The sequence below is a fragment of the Ruditapes philippinarum genome, unplaced genomic scaffold (assembly GCF_026571515.1).
Source record: "Ruditapes philippinarum isolate M1 unplaced genomic scaffold, ASM2657151v2 ctg4703_1_1_1_1, whole genome shotgun sequence".
Lineage (NCBI taxonomy): Eukaryota > Metazoa > Mollusca > Bivalvia > Venerida > Veneridae > Ruditapes > Ruditapes philippinarum.
Window position 1 is genome coordinate 6,293 of NW_026853547.1, and position 17,711 is coordinate 24,003.

Here is a 17,711-nt window from a genome sequence, read left to right on the forward strand (position 1 = left end):
ACGACAGAACAAGAACAACAAGAAAACCAACTAATTAAATTTTCAAAGTTAATGTCTATGTTATGTTATCAGATTTCATTTTTTTTATGTCATGTAGGAGGTTGTACATGAAGCTTGAACTTCAAAACGATGGAATATTTGAAATTTCTATGCTAAATCCTTATTTGTCGTTCTCATATAATTCATTGTGTACACCGGTCTTACTGTCGATATTTGAGAGACAGGTGTGTATACAATGCATATAATTAACATGAGATTATTAGAGGTATAAAGCCTAAGAGACAAAAATTAGTAATATACAACCTATTTGAGAACCAAGAACGACAACTCACATTTTTTTTTAGAGATTGCAAACATAAACAAACCCATAATTTTGATATTTTAAGCAATGGTTAAGGTTGCAGTTTTGGGAAGTGGACTGTTGGGTACCAAAATAGCAGGTAAATAAACAGACAATTTTGATATTGTTATGATTTCTAGATAAATTCTTCTTTAGTCTCGTCAATTAGCTAAATATTTAATTAGTAATGTGTTTTCGCGATCCATTTTGGTAGGAGTTCTCCACTTCTTTTGCCGTTGTTTCCAATTGCATAGGCCAAAGAAATACAATAGACATATTTGCATGTAACCATTAAGTTCGATATCATTAAAATAAATCTGAACGAAAGAAAAAAACTTCAAACACATGGATAAATTAATAATTTGGAACCACACTCCCAAAATCAGTAAGACGGTTCATCCCTCAACCCTTATTATTTCAAACCCTTTTTAGTTCTGGAGTAAATATTTCCATAACAAATACACCTTTTATTTGTTGATTTCTTGATTGTAAGTTATTTTTTATAAAATATTTTACTTCTGGTAGTTTTTAGTATGTTTTGATTTCATCAAAAGAGGGTAGTCCAAAAAAAATGACGTCGCTTTGAGATAATTTTGCTTCTTGGCAAAGCAATGTCATTATTATTGAAATTGCTCAAAAACGCATTGCATGTTCTGCAAGAAAATCAGGAGGAACGAAAAATCACTTAAATCAGCGTATAATTACTTTGATTTTGACCTATTCATGAACAAAAGTGAAAAATAAATACATGTAACTTTTAACAAAATAATTAAACTGTCACATCATCAGACACATCTGAAAAATCATGATTAAATCCTCTTATTTAATTAAATTCCTTATACAGCCGATAAACAAATGGCTGTCACAAAATCCGCGAATTCAAATGCAAGCATTTAAATGAGTCAGAAATTTCAAACAAAATATTTTTGAATGAAATATTTGCCCATGCACTGCCAACGTATATGAATATATTTTTCTGTTCAAAAATTTGGAATCAATCTGTAAAGCACTTTACTTAATAAGTATGGCCGATAGGCAAAAATAGATCGATGTTTGTATTTTATTTTACATTAATAACTACATTGTTTGAGAGTTTTTGTTGATGATTGAGCATGATTTTGAAAGAAAAGCATAAGGCAAGACAATAGACATTTTTTCATTTTTTATGATGCTATGCGTTTATCAGCAATAACTATTAGACATTGGCTTGACTGATATAAACTATAACAAGCCTGTAACGTGTGATTTATTGGACTACAAAAGGGTTGAAGTGTCTGCAAAAATGGCTTGGGATGAAGTGGCTGAGGGGTGAATTGTCTGTAATTGTCAAAAAATTTTAAATTGTGATTTATGTTTGATTGTAGAGGCGGGATATATTTGTAGACAAAAGTGTTAGTAAAATGTATAGTAGTTTTAATCAAATACATAAACAAATAATTTGATAAACATTTTAATAGTAAATGTAGTTGCTTAACAGTTAACTAATACAAATGTATCCTAAATTTGTCTACACTTGTATCAGTTTAGTAGCAGAAATGCAGTTGTTCTATCAGCTGCCGCAGTTGGGACACATGACCGTGCTGGAAAAGCAATGAACTATATATTTATACAGATAAAGAATAATAAACTGAAAGTGAAATGGTTTTCTAATATTTTGGACTACCCAACCCAAAGTGAATCATACTGTTAGTAGCAGATGTTTTTGTACTTTGATATATTGAAATGTTCAAAGTAAGGCAAATCCATGGGCTTTTTTTTCACAGGTTGGGGAAGTAACCCTGCCCTTTATTTTGGGAGAAAATATATACAGTATATTTGCAAAAGAGGTAGCAAAAACTTGATGTAAAGTCAATTTTTTGGTGAAAACAGCATGATTTTAAAGAATTTTTCTGTGTTGAAGCCGCATTTAAACAGTCCATGCTATAGAAGTAAGAAAAGCCTAGAATCCACAAAGTCAACAGGTTTAAGGTTTAGACTATTTATATTTCAGGTGAATTAGCTTATCATGGACATAGAGTGAAAATATATTCCAATCATTTGGACTCTTTAAATACAGTTTTTCAACGAATGGAAGAAGATAAGCACCAATTAAGACAAGATGGCATTTTGCTTAACAAAAACTTCATAGTTAGTATATTTTCTCTTAATTGGAATGAATTCTTTAGCAGATTTTTGTGATATGAGCTTTAATTTCACCAGCCCCAGTGGTCTCTGTGATTATTTGGTGCTAGTTACAACTAATCTTAAATTGTTACTGAACGCTTCCATATAATTTATCGTCTTAAAGTTCAATATTGATTTTTCAGCAACAAGAGGTACATTTTATGTACATGTAACAGAAGATATTTTCAAAAGTTGCTGTCAAAATGTCAAAGTATTTGTTATTATCAGGGCTTTTCTTGCCAAAATTATGAAGGAGCCTGGGCCTGGTCATTTTGTGAAAAAATAGTGTGGTAAATAGAACAATTGTGAAAAAGTAATTTTGAACAAATTAAAGGGAAGATTGCTTTAAATATTTTAACTCACTGATTCAAATTGGTCAAAATGAGTTTCTATACATTTATCCAGTATCCTATTGGATTTATAAAGTAAAACAAAAACAATCTAGTATCTATTATCTAAAATTAAAGTTTGATAATTTGCGTAATCTGCAAGGAATTGTGATTTCTGTTTTGTGAAAATAAGTGAAATTTTGGATTGTGACAGGGCCTTTTATAGGCCCCCATTATATAAGGTAAAAAAGCCCTGAGTATGCTTATATTGTTAAAAACTTACAAACTAAAATTGTGCACATTGGTATGTTTAGGGTTTAATCTAGTGAGATAACGGTAGTTTTGTCTTATATTGGCATGCCAATCAATGTTCCATCAATTTTTAGCTTTTGTGATCACAGTTGTTTAACTGCCATGTTTTGGCATGTGTTTTGTGCAACATTTTCTCTTGCCCTGCTGGCACAACAGACTGTACCAATGTGACCAGTGAGGTCTGATCATGGTCAACACTGTTCGCTATTCAGTCAATGTATATTTTGAAATTTTCCCTAAAAATGGTGAATGTTTTGGTCCAGATTGAAAGATGGACAAGTCCATTTAAGATATTTTGCAACATTAATTTTTGCAAGGGTTAGAACTTGCAATATGCAATGATAAAGATATGAAACTATTAACATTTTATGATGACAGACACCTTGGTGCAGTCAACAAGTAAAGTCTTTCTAAATTTAATAAGAGTTAACCAGTTATTGCACTAAGGTGACAAATTGTATACATTTTCAGGGTCAAGTTTTGTGTTTGAGTCGGCTGGAAGAGACAGTATGTGATGCTGACTTTGTGTTTGAATGTATACCAGAAGATTTGGAAATGAAGAAGGATCTATTTGAAAGTTTGTGCTTTAAAAGATAAAATTTCAAGAGCTATTGAACTGATATTAAGTATCGACCACTACCAGTATTTGATTTTAAAAGTTATGTTACTTTAAAGTGAATTGGTCTTTATTGAAAGGTCTGCAATGCAATAAATAATTACGTTGATAGTGTTTAGTATCAGACAAACAAACCACGGAAGAATATGTATGTTGTACGCAAGTAAGGATACATGATCTTATATTATAAATATTCATATAGCAGATAATGAAATGTTATAAAAAAAATATTATTTTTCATCATAAAAATGTTTGTTTTAAATCACTCATAACTTTATCAACACCTTTTTTCTCAAGCATTATTTATAGACACTGATTTATTGTTTTTAGCTCACCTGTCACAAAGTGACAGGGTGAGCTTTTGTGATCGCTTTTCGTCCGGCGTCCGTCCGTCGTCCGTCCGTCGTCCGTCCGTCCGTCCGTAAACTTTTGCTTTAAATGACATCTCCTCATAAACCACTCAGCCAATTTCATCCAAACTTCACAGGAATGTTCCTTTGGTGGTCACCTTTAAACATTGTTCAAAGAATTTAATTCCATGCAGAACTCTGGTTGCCATGGCAACCAAAAGAAAAAACTTTAAATATCTTCTTTTAAAAAACCATAAGAGCTAGAGCTTAGATATTTGGCATGAAACATCTTCTAGTGAGTGTCTACCAAGTTTGTTCAAATAAAAGCCCTGGGGTCAAAATTGGCCCCGCCCCTGGGGGTCATTGATTTTCCCTATATGCATATAGTAAAAACTTAAAAAATCTTCTTTTAAAGAACCGTAAGAGCTAGAGCTTAGATATTTGGCATGAAACATCTTCTAATGAATGTCTACCAAGTTTGTTCAAATAAAAGCCCTGGGGTCAAAATTGGCCCCGACCCAGGGGGTAATTGATTTTCCCAATATGCATATAGTAAAAACTTTAAAAATCTTCTTTTAAAGAACCCAAAGAGCTAGAGCTAAGATATTAAGCATGAAACATCTTCTAGTGAGTGTCTACCAAGTTTGTTCAAATTAAAGCCCTGGGGTCAAAATTGGCCCCGCCCCGGGGGTCATTGATTTTCCCTATATGCATATAGTAAAAACTTAAAAAATCTTCTTTTAAAGAACCATAAGAGCTAGAGCTTAGATATTTGGCATGAAACATCTTCTAGTGAATGTCTACCAAGTTTGTTCAAATAAAAGCCCTGGGGTCAAAATTGACCCCGCTCCAGGGGGTCATAGATTTTCCCTATATGCATATAGTAAAAACTTAAAAAAATTTCTTTTAAAGAACCCAAAGAGCTAGAGCTAAGATATTAAGCATGAAACATCTTCTAGTGAGTGTCTACCAAGTTTGTTCAAATTAAAGCCCTGGGGTCAAAATTGGCCCCGCCCCGGGGGTCATTGATTTTCCCTATATGCATATGGTAAAAACTTAAAAAATCTTCTTTTAAAGAACCATAAGAGCTAGAGCTTAGATATTTGGCATGAAACATCTTCTAATGAATGTCTACCAAGTTTGTTCAAATAAAAGCCCTGGGGTCAAAATTGACCCTGCCCCAGGGGGTCATAGATTTTCCCTATATGCATATAGTAAAAACTTAAAAAATCTTCTTTTAAAGAATCCAAAGAGCTAGAGCTCAGATATTTAGCATGAAACATCTTCTAATGAGTGTCTACCAAGTTTGTTCAAATAAAAGCTCTGGGGTCAAAATTGGCCCCGCCCCGGGGGTCATTGATTTTCCCTATTTGCATATAGTAAAAACTTAAAAAATCTTCTTTTAAAGAACTCAAAGAGCTAGAGCTAAGATATTTAGCATGAAACATGTTCTAATGGGTGTCTACCAAGTATGTTCAAATAAAAGCCCTGGGGTCAAAACTGGCCCCGCCCGGGGGGGGGGGGGGTCATTGATTTTCCTTATATGTGTATAGCAAAAACTTAAAAATCTTCTTTGGAAAAACCCAAATAGCTAGAGTTTAGATATTAAGCATAAAACATCTTTAAGTAAATATCTACAAAGTTTGTAAAAATAAACGCCTGGGGGTCAAAACTGGCCCTGCCCCAGGGGTGACATTGTTTTTAACTATATGTGTATAGTAAAAAATTTAAAAATCTTCTTTTAAAAAAGCCAATGAGCTAGAACTTAGATGTTTAGCATGAAACATCTTCTTATGGGTGTCTACCAAGTCTGTTCAAATAAACAAATAAAAGCCCTTGGGTAAAAATTGGCCCGGGGGTGGGGGGCCTATATACAGGTGAGCGACCTCAGGGCCATCATGGCCCTCTTGTTTATTGTTGTTATCAATATTTGAAATACTTGGAAATTGTGTTCATTATAGACCAATCCACTTTAAGAGAAGAACTGATAGAGATCAAATTTTGTTTATTAAAAAACATAATTTTGAATGACAAGAATGTTTGAAAGGACCTGATTAGTAAGATATATTAAAGAAAAAAACTGTTTTGAAAATTGAATGATATTTTTTATAAAAGTGTAATAATTAATACAATGATTTTATTATGTAGTGGATTTTCTCTTCAGTTTAAATTAAGTAATTAGTTGTATTCAATATATTGAGTATGCTTAGTTTAACTTATTTAACCAGTTCAATAACCTAAATAAGTTGTAGAGATGTGTGCAAGACAGTTGCATGTGTATTAATAGGGGCCAATGTTGATCGATTTCTGTTAACAAGTGTTATTTTTTTGGTATTTTTCAGGAGTGTCACATCTTTGCAAACCAGGAACAATAATTGCTACAAATACACTGAGGTTAAATGTCACAGAAATTGTTGAGAGAACAGTAAACAAAGAGGTATGACCTTGTTTATGATTTGAGCCGTGTCACGACAGAACCAACATAGTGCGATTGTGACCAGCATGGATCCAGACCAGCCTGCGCATCCGCGCAGTCTGATCAGGATCCATGCTGTTCGCTTACAGACCCAATAAAAAGTAAAGAAACTGATAGCGAACAGCATGGATCTTGATCAAACTGCGCAGATGCGCAGGCTGGTCTGGATCCATGCTGGTCGCAAACCCATTATGTTGGTTTTGTCGTGTCGCGGCTCATATACTTTGATATATTTATATATGTAGCTGATATTAAATATCAGCTACTTATATAAATATATCAAAGTAAATACATTACATAAATAACACATAGGTTTGTGTGTAACAGAAAAAATATCATCCTGATGAAAATACTGTTACCCAGAGCGTTACCCAAGGATAACATTATTTTTACGAGGGATGACATTTTTGTTGTTACTCACAAACCTGTGTTTTATTTATTTTATTACACCCTAAGAAATACTGAATTGGGACACTGTTTCAATATAAAGATTATTTTTCATACTGTTACCTATGTTTCAGTCACATGATACTCTTGAATCAATAGTAAAATTTTTTAATATAACTCTCATTGGCCTATGGGAAATTAACATTACAAAAAAAGAGTGAGGGGTAATGAATGTAAATGACATTTGGGTCAGTTATTGTTTCATTGCAGAATTATTTTATGTTAAGTGTTTAGGTGTCCTGGCAAAGTGTTATATAACCTACAATTTACAATACATTATGCTGAGATATTATATGATATGGTTATTTTTATTACAGGTAAGTATAGCTTATGTAGAAAATCTAGATCCTGTAATACATGTACTTTTAAGCGATCATTTTCTAAAATTGTTGACTTTACTTAACAAATAAGTGATTGATTTACATTAATCACAAGAATTTGTTTCATTAATACAATAATCTAGTTTTTGAAGAGATTTATTTTGTTGATGTATTTTTATCTTGTTCAAGCAAAACAACCCAATATTTTTTTTGATTTCTTGATCTTGATATATTTTAGCGGACTTTAGGTCTCCGGTTCCTTTATCCAGTCTTTTACATACCGGAAGTAGAGATTACACCGAACAACTACACTTCAGGACAGGTGATTGAGAAAGGTATATTATTAAAGTCGCATGCCTCCATATTTAATATTTCAACTGCATATGATATTTTTAAAGTAGCATCCCTCCAGATTTAATATTTCAATTGCATATACAGTTGACTCTCAATAAGTCAAAATCGCTTTACTCAAAATTCCGCGTTAGTCGAAGAATTTCTAAAGTCCCTTCAATTTTCCTTCTTTATCATTGTATTTTAACTCCACTTAGGTCAAATTTTGACTTACCGAGACTCCTGTTTAGTCGAAAAGAAAATTTGGTCCCGTCAATTAAAGCCCAACAGATTTTCATCTCAATTAGTCTAAGTGTGAAAACAGCTGACGGATCAAAGGTTGGCGATATCAAGGTGAGATGTTGTCACTCGTGATTTACACCTTTCATAGTAATTTTTTAATTGCCGGTCATCACGTATTATTAACACGTCGTATAAGTGGCTTTAATCCGTTTCAGCACTTAATTGGTTTTAACAGTTAGATAACTAAATTAAAATTTAATTACATTTCTTTAAGAAAGTTGACTCGAGCCAGTCTGACAGGTTTTAGTCAAATAACAGCCTAGGTATTGATGTGTGTTATCATAATCAACGTAAATGACATTTGTATAATTAATGTTCCGTCATTTTGCATACATTAATTTGTACTTCCGGTTCACGATATTTGCTACTTTCATTTTCGTACGATGATCAATCGAATCAAATATAATTGTGTGTTTATGTTTCACTATTAATATACATGTATTAAATTTTGAATGATATATTTTTGTTCATTTATAATTAGTAGTTGTAAGTGATTTACCGTCATTTCAACGGTTAAATATTGCAGTATTGCCTGTAACAACAATAACAAACCTACTACAATGCACATTTAATCAGGCACATGTATATACATGTATGAATGTCAACGTAATGGCGGCAGTTCCACGTTACTCGAATTCCGTTTCTCTCGAAGTAAAATTCCCAGTCCCTTGGATTTCGAGTTACCGAGAGTCAACTGTAGGTAGAAACAAGATAAAATATAATCAGATGGGGAGGTAAAAGGTTCAAGCTCCACAGGGAGCGTTAATTGGAGGATGAATGTTACTCGTTGGACTCGTTCCGAAATGGCCACTTCATGAGCAGCGAGGTTGTTATAATGGTTACCGATTTCTATCTGCCTGGCATAATGGTGGGAGTTGGGGGGTAAATGGTATGCAAGCAAAATGTGTCTCATTAGTCAGAAATAGCTGGCCCTTTTAGCAAGGGTGACAGTAAAATAAACAATACCTTTACCTTTTATAATCAACAAAAAAGTACATTTTTTTCACAAGTTTGGCTTTCTTGAAATATTTTGGCTTTTTTGTGGCGGGGTGGGGAAGGGTGGGGGCAAACATTTACTTTCCTGTGCAATGCCTGCTACATTTCTCAAGGGATTTCAGTCAAACTAACTAAGAATGATTGTTGTCCAGTACCCTGGCATATATTGTTGGATGTCTATAATTTGATCATATTTTGCAGAATTATGGCCCTTTTACACACATGTAATATTGCTAGAAAAACTTGGTTTGTGACAATGTCCTGTTGTTTTGTTTATTATTCTACTTTACGTCTGAAACAAGTGGTTGATGTAAAAATAACTTCAACATTTGTGTTGGCAATGATGTCGTCAATATGATATTACTGATTGGTCACCATTATAACAATATTGAGTACAATTAACTTATTAAAAGCTAAGAGTATAATATAATAACAATTTCTGTCCAGAATTGACATTTACTTCAAACTATTAAATAATATTATACAATATGTACATTTGTATTATGATTTTATCAAGAATTTAACAAGAATTAAACAATGTTTATGTGAGACTTTAGATTTTAATATCCATAAATCATGTAGCCTGATGAGTCTTCCAGTATAAATGCAGTCAAACCTAGCTGTACACTGTACATCGAGTCATTATCACTGCTAGCATTTAAATTGTGAGTGTGTGTGAGTTTATTTATACTCGACACCGGTTGCCCAGATGGCATTGGGTGAGTCCTCCGTAAGAGTATTATTCATTTTAGATTTTAAAGGGTGTTGCGAGATACAGACACAGGCAGATGCCCCATTTCCAGAAGCTTTTCCTGGTTCTTTAGCTTGCTAAGTGTTTAAGCACTCATACACAGGACCTCGATTTAAAGTCTCATCCGAAAATCTGATATTAGTAATTTAAGTTGGTCGGCCCAGGAATGTAACCCACAATTTGGAGATTACAAGTCTGGCACTCTAACTGATTGAGCTATGCGGGCTGACCATTCAAATTGTTATAGTCCTGTTTCTATATATACATGTATATACCCTAAAACCCATTAAAACTGTTAATTTTATATTCTAGATGGAATGTTTTATATTATAGTGAGAATGTTTTATATTGTAGTGAGGAACTTGTTAGAGAAGATGGGGAAAACGTTGTTTTTTCGCTCTGGATCAGAACCTCTTATACTAACAGAAGATCAAAGAGACGATAGGAAAAAAGGTATTAAAACATTCTTGTTACGCCAATTTGTAATTGATGTAAAATACTTGACACAATGGCAGTTGTATATAAAGTCATTTTGTTATTGATATAAAATATTTGCTGTGATGGCAAATGGAAATAAAGTCGATTTGTAAATTATATAAAATGCCAGCCGTAATGGCAATTGGAAAAATTTGTATGTCTTTGTTACATATGAGACTAGATTTTCTAGTGCTAACAACAGTAATGGATAATGTTATCTTACACTTTCTATGTGACTATGTGATTGTCATTCTGTCCGATTTATAAATAATTATTTATAAATGAATGGCATGCTTTTAATGACATCATTCTGTGGTGCTGTAATGAATGTAATTATACAATATTTCAAAAAATAGTAATAAAGATATAATTATAATTTGTTAATATTTTTCAAACTTGAATAGGTCTGTTACCAGCATTAACTATTATCTGTAAGATAGCACACAGTGTGTTTCAGTCGGTGCTGGTAGCCAGTGTAAAAGTATTAAGATCTGTAAATTTTTTACTTTGTTGATTACAACACAAGTCTCATGACCATATAAACCAATCTTAAAAATAGAATTCTTCACACAATTTGTACGTATTATTCAATTTTATGTGTCAAGAGACCCTCCTCTTACTTAAATGAAAATCAAAGTGAAAATTAAATATTACAGATTTTGCATTCATTAATCATTATAGATTAGAGAAAAAAAACATAGAATAAAACATTTTTGCTCTATGAATGGTTTGCTGACAGTTTGTGATATTTGTTTTCAGCCAGACAAGAGGAAATGAAAGTTAGTTCTGGAATGGGTACCACTTTTGTTCATGGAATACCAAATTTGAGACAGATAAGTGTAGAAGGTGGAACCAGTCATGGTGTACAAGATAATAGAGGTATTTACAGTTGTTTAACAAATCAGTGTCAAGTTTTTGTTTGTGATTTAATGACAGCTTGCCCATGACAGGGTTTGAACCCATGCAACTAGTGATCCCAGCTTGCCCCTGACAGGGTTTGAACCCATGCTGTAAGCAATCCTAGATCGTCCCTGGCAGGGTTTGAACCCATGCCACTAGCGATCATAGCTTGCCCCTGGCAGGGTTTGAACCCACGCGGCTAGCGATGCTTAAATTACAAGTCTAACATGTCAACCACTCAGTCATTCTTGCCACTCTTATTTTATGTTATTATCTAATTTTTAACTCTTATAACATGAATATAGTTTCAGCATTAAATTTATTAATCTAAGTAAAAACATGATTAAAGATATAGTTTATGTACATCATGTATGTTACAAAGCCATTTGGTTTTACACTGTACAGGCAATTGGCTCAAGTGTTATTTGCAGTGTCTATATTACTGTTGTATTTACCATTACAGTGTCAACATCAGACAATGATTTAGATTGTGCAATATGTATGGATAAAGCTCGAGACTGTGTGATGAGACCGTGTCATCACATGGTCACATGCTACATGTGTGCCGCCATGCTGATCAACAGACGTGATGGTTGTCCAATCTGCCGCAAAGACATTATAGAAATTATACGCGTTTATAGTGGATGAATGCAAAGAGATAGACAGTTACATTACTGTGCTTCATTTGCAATAGTTCACAATTTTGTTCATGTGAAAAGTAGATTGAAAAATATTTCGTCTGACTGTTTGTAGTATGTAACACAAGATACAAGTTCTATTTTTTAAATATATTTATAAATTAACTTTCTCATAAATTTTATGCTGTCTTATTAAAAAAAAGTGTTTGAAAACTTTTTATACAGATACATTTGTACATATGATTGTATACAAGTGTCTTTTTTTGAAAATTTAAATAAAGGAAGAGTAACTTCCCTTTATATATTTTATAGTTAATATTTTGTAGTTATACACGATTGTATACAAGTCTCATTTTTGAAAATTTAGGATGAGTAACTTCCCTTTACATATTTTGTAATATCTAAATATAACCTGATATTGAATGTTTGTAAACATATTCATTGCGGAATCAGCCTAACCTTTTCATTTATTAAGATCGGAATAGAAGGAATCCAAAGCAACTATTTGTATATTAATATCTCTGACTGATGAAAGTTGAATACAAATATAGTTTGTTACTTCTTCCTATAAAAAATGTGTTTGAAATCATTTTGTTTTCTGAAATATAGAGAATTATAAATCTTTATAATCAGTCCCACTGATTTTTAGATTGAATCAATAGCTATATTAAGTTTGTTATTGAAATACATAAAGAAGTGGCTTTTGCTTCAATTTTTTAATATACATGTACTTTAATATACCTCTATACATGGGTCCATGTAATTAACCACAAAATGTTTGACTGTTTAAGATACAGGTCAGCGGTTCTATCCAGGTGCCTTATACATGATGAGGGTCACTAGTGGTCTTCCTCCACTAGTATAGTTGTTCAACTTGAAAGATTTCTTGTCTTCAAATTTTTCATTTCAATTTTTTGATATATTTTTTTTTATCTAGGAAGTTTGTTCATATTCATGTTTTTTTTTGTTTTTGTTTTTACAAATTATATATTGTGATACATGTATATACATATATATATATTAATTTATTTTTTTAACATTTTTGTTGTACTTTTAAATATTGTTTAAGAATGTTTTTAGTAAAGATTGATTAAAAAATATCATAAAGAATTTGAAGGAAACATTTTTGTGTTTATTTATTCAATGCCCATGATTTATTCACGATATTATATTGACATTAAATTGTAGGTTATATTATAAGCATGTTTCAAATTAGGGGCTATTGCAAACGACATTAAAATGCCACATATAAGGAAATGCATATAATAAAACATGAAAAAAGCCATTTAGTGGGATTGAGCAAACATTTTTTTTAAACAGATCAATTTCCTTGAAATAAAAGTCTGGATTTAAATTAGTAAAAGTACAATTTTTTAAAATAGCAGTCCTTGCCAGATTCTTATGTTTTGGAATATGTTTTATGTTTAAATTTTTTGGTATATAACAATAAAATGATTAGAGTATTTTATGACTGTTAGTAATAAAGCTGTTGTTTGGGAGCCTGAAAGAAGCCTCATTCCAAGCATGTTTCAGAGACTTAAGACTTTCAAAGTGCAATCAAACCGGCATGTAAACTGTATAGAAGTTTTTCCATCAAAAGTTTAGAAGTCACCTTATGGCCTATTTGATCCGAGCCCTAATAAAACAAACTTTATACTAACAATATGTCATATTGCTTTTTTGGATGTCATATTGCTATTTTTAGAGTTCATATTGCTTTTTCTGGCTGACATTGCTTTTTCTGAATGCCATATTGCTTTTTCTGGAGGTCATATTGCTTTTTCCGGCTGACATATTGCTTTTTTTGAATGCCATATTGCTTTTTTTTTTAGATCATATTGCTTTTTCTGGCTGTCATATTGTTTTTATCTGGAGGTCATATTGCTTTTTCTGACTGTCATATTGCTTTTTCTGGCTGTCATACTGCTTTTTCTGGCTGTCATATTGGTTTTATCTGGAGGTCATATTGCTTTTTCTGGCTGTCATATTGCTTTTTCTGGCTGTCATATTGGTTTTATCTGGAGGTCATATTGCTTTTTCTGGCTGTCATATTGCTTTTTCTGGCTGTCATATTGGTTTTATCTGGAGGTCATATTGCTTTTTCTGGCTGTCATATTGCTTTTTCTGGCTGTCATATTGCTTTTTCTGGCCGTCATATTGTTTTATCTGGAGGTCATATTGCTTTTTCTGGCTGTCATATTGCTTTTTCTGGCTGTCATATTGGTTTTATCTGGAGGTCATATTGCTTTTTCTGGCTGTCATATTGCTTTTTCTGGCCGTCATATTGGTTTTATCTGGAGGTCATATTGCTTTTTCTGGCTGTCATATTGCTTTTTCTGGCCGTCATATTGTTTTTATCTGGAGGTCATATTGCTTTTCTAGGTATTGCCAACCAGATGACAATCACAGTAACTTTCATTTTTAGACTTCTGCTATGAAAAGTAGCAAATAAACATAATGAAAACAATGAAGCACATGTTTAAACATTTATTACTAATAAATTCCAAGTCACAAATGACGTGTCTATTGTAAACTTTTATATTGATGGTCTCCATTTAAAACTTTAAAAAAATCCACTATTATTCAAAAATGATAATTTGAGATTCCCTAAAATGTCTCTAAAATGATAAAAAAAATTACAAGTTCATTTCTTTCCTAACCTTTGTTTCTTTCCAAATTTTAGTCAGTTATTGATACTGTGTGTTTAAAATTTTGATATTTTTGTTATATATTAGTTAAATCATAATATATAATAGAAAAGCCACTAAGAATTAGCAAACTTGACCAATTCTTGAATACTGGTACAAGTTATATTTTTTTCCCTCTCATTGCTTTGGAGGACAAAGGATAGATGTATGAACCCTTATTTCCCTGAATTTGTGTAATGGAAGTGTCTTGCTTTGAATTTGGAACTGTCTATTATTAAAAATAGGGATTTTAGCACTGATAATACATGTATATGCCTGCTGGTGGCAACTGAATGTATTCATACGCCCAGTGCAGACCAAGATCTTTGCTGACTGATCATGGTCTGCACTGTTTGCTATTCACTCATAACTTATTTTCATATTTTCCCCCAAAAAATTTGAATGGTTTTGGCCATACTCAAAGATGGACAAGTCCATTTAAAATATTCAGGGTGATCAGGGTTTCAACTAAGGGCCATTCTTATAGTCTGCTCAGGCTAGCCTGATTAAACACTGATGACACAGGCCAATCACAACAAGCACTTAAATGGTTAAGTAGGAAATGAACTTGGTATTTATAATGAGAATGTTTGTGAAATTAAAATGGAGATCATCAAAAGTGACATAATATTATTGTGCACCATGCAGTAAATTTGCTGGAAAAAAATAAATCCATGTTACAAATATAACAGAAATATAATCGTTTTACTCATTCAACAAATAAAATCTTTACATGCTAGCTCTGAATACTAAGATATGGTTTCATTTGAAATTGTTCAAATACTATAGCAGAGTTTTATGTCTAAGGCCATAACTAAAAAAAGTTTGTTAACTGTCTTCACACTTCTTTCTTTCATACAACAGATTTAGTCTATATAACATCTTACTTTACTGATGCAGTGTATCAATTGTTAGGATTGATATAACAGATATTAACTTGTAGTCTATCTTATTCTTCTTGTTGCGGTGCGGAAATTTAGTGGTATATTTGGTGGTGTTCTAACGCACATACATATTAAAAAAAAAAAACGTAGGTATGGGAGACAGTTAACAAATACTTGCATTCTTTTTCAAGTGGCCTTAAATCTATACACCTTTTTTGCTTAAACAAACCTTTTTTGCCCCAAATCAGAGCACCTTGAACAGATACATATACTTAAAAAACATTGGAATAAAAAAATTAACTGCATTAACCCTTAACCTGCTGAATTTATGTAATGTACTTGTCCAGCTTCCTTTTTTGAAACGGTCCATTATCAATTTTAGGTAACAAACAGTAACGAGCCAGGTCAGACTGCAAAGATGTACAGGCTGGCCTGGCTCTATACTTGTGGCAAAAGCTAAACCTTTTTTCTGTTCCATCAGGCTAAGGGTTGATTATTTCCAAACATTTTGCAAATTTTGATGGTTTTTGAAAAGTTGGATGTCGGGTTGTTGGGTCAGTTTGACTTTTTGACATTGATATCATATACATTGTACATTATCTTATTATGCTGACATGTAATGAAAGAGTTATGAACAAATTATGGAGAAAACCACATGGTTAACCTCAACAAAGTGCAAAGTACATCACAAATGTAGAAAAAATCACACGTGGTACTGACCTCGGATTGTGGTACTGACCTCAGCTTGTTTGCTAAACAAAAGTGCCATCTAAAATGGGTTTATATATCACATTATAATACATAGATCAGTTCTCAAAGGGTCATACCAAAAGTTTAAATGACCTTGACATTTATTGAATTTCTTTTCTAATGTAATAATGTATCAATGACTCAGGATCACCACTGTATGGCATTCATTTCAACATACTGTCGTATATTTAAGCCTACTTGGTCTTTTTTAAAATATACACATTACATATCACAAAGAATTATTAGATTTTGATGAAATAAATTTGCAAAACAGAACTTGTAAAAAATTCTTGAAAAAACTTGATGGATATATTTGTAAAAGTTCCCATGGAAACTGAGGAATGCCCAAGAAATACATGCTGAAAATAATGAACAAGGGCAATAACTCTTTATTGATAATTTGAACTGATCTAAAGTAAAGTCAACAAGACAATGTATGTAGAATATCCTGTATGTATCATTCATTTAAAGATAAAAATGAGATCTTGTAATGACATACTAGAAACAAAAATGCCGATATACACAAATTAGGACGGATTCATTAAGCAAGCATAAATGGTTGGACGGAAGGTGCAATAACTCTGTCTCCCTTTGGTACACAAACAAAAGCTTCAATACTAAATGGTTCTAGATAAAAAAAAATATGATATATCAAAACAACAATATGACAAACTCATAGATCCTTCTATAAACAGAAGGCTGTCATTGCAACATTAAAAACAAAAATGTATATAACACAGATTATTTAAAAAAAAAGAACATATAACATTATCTTTTTATGAAGAAGTAAGCATACATATAGACTTAATTCAGCAAAATTAGGATATTATTCCTGTTAACATTCTTTTCTTTGGCTTGTATATAAATATTAAGCATTTTCTTTCAAAATTTAATTAATATCAGTCAAACTTTACATGTATTGCTAATACTTGATGATGTAGATGTAGCAATGGTGAGAAATGACAAAAAAATGTGTTTGTTTTCCTTGAATAAAATGTATAAACAATGATTGAATTAACAGGTAAATCTACTTTTCTGTAGCATGAATGATACATCAAGTTCACTAATGGAAATGTATTAATAATGTATTGCCTATAGCTATGCTAAAACATAATATGACCTGAAAATGCTTAAAGATAAGCCATTGCTTGCACCCATATGTGGCTAATAATACAGTACTTATTTTCTTTTACATAATTAAATGAAAAGACTATACCTATGGCCACAATGAAGTAAACTTTACCTAGCTGTGCACATGTATTCATTCAATACAAGGGTCATTTTGTGAAGCCACTGAAGAAGATTTGCTTGAAATATTTTATTGGAAGTAGTTTTGGATGTGGTTACATTACTTTGAGTTTGTATTTGTGGAAAAATAATGTTGCCTGTGTTTACAATGTACCAGAATTGCTAGTTACAATATCTCTTTAGAATTGTCAGCTATTGTAATTAATTTAAGTGAAGTAATGTTACATATGCCTACAATGAAGTAGATTTACATGTAGGTGCAGTAAAGTGCATTTGTAATTTTACATGTAGGTACAGTGAAATAGTTTAACATGTAGGTACAGTGAAGTAGTTTAACATGTAGGTACAGTGAAGTAGTTTTACATTGTGGCTTCAGTGAAGTAGTTTAACATGT

The 17,711-nt window shown here is 32.1% G+C and overlaps 1 protein-coding gene across 1 annotated transcript; it reads left to right on the forward strand.

Moving 5' to 3' along the window:
* The first annotated feature begins 318 nt into the window (after positions 1 to 318).
* LOC132737168 (3-hydroxybutyryl-CoA dehydrogenase-like) lies at positions 319 to 12,591 on the forward strand. Its single transcript, XM_060724419.1, has 8 exons — positions 319 to 440; positions 2,331 to 2,467; positions 3,616 to 3,721; positions 6,453 to 6,547; positions 7,592 to 7,688; positions 10,088 to 10,186; positions 10,970 to 11,089; positions 11,574 to 12,591. Exons 1-8 carry the CDS (start codon positions 389 to 391, stop codon positions 11,756 to 11,758), a joined length of 891 nt encoding a protein of 296 aa, XP_060580402.1. The 5' UTR covers positions 319 to 388; the 3' UTR covers positions 11,759 to 12,591.
* The last annotated feature ends 5,120 nt before the right edge of the window (positions 12,592 to 17,711 follow it).

What these genes read in the sequence shown, in the direction of transcription:
- LOC132737168 (XM_060724419.1), top strand. Translation starts at nt 389, where the DNA reads ATGGTTAAGGTTGCAGTTTTGGGAAGTGGACTGTTGGGTACCAAAATA. An exon ending in AAGAGACGATAGGAAAAAAG is followed by an intron (nt 10,187 to 10,969) that starts GTATTAAAACAT and finishes ATTTGTTTTCAG; the next exon opens with CCAGACAAGAGGAAATGAAA. An exon ending in TGGTGTACAAGATAATAGAG is followed by an intron (nt 11,090 to 11,573) that starts GTATTTACAGTT and finishes TTACCATTACAG; the next exon opens with TGTCAACATCAGACAATGAT.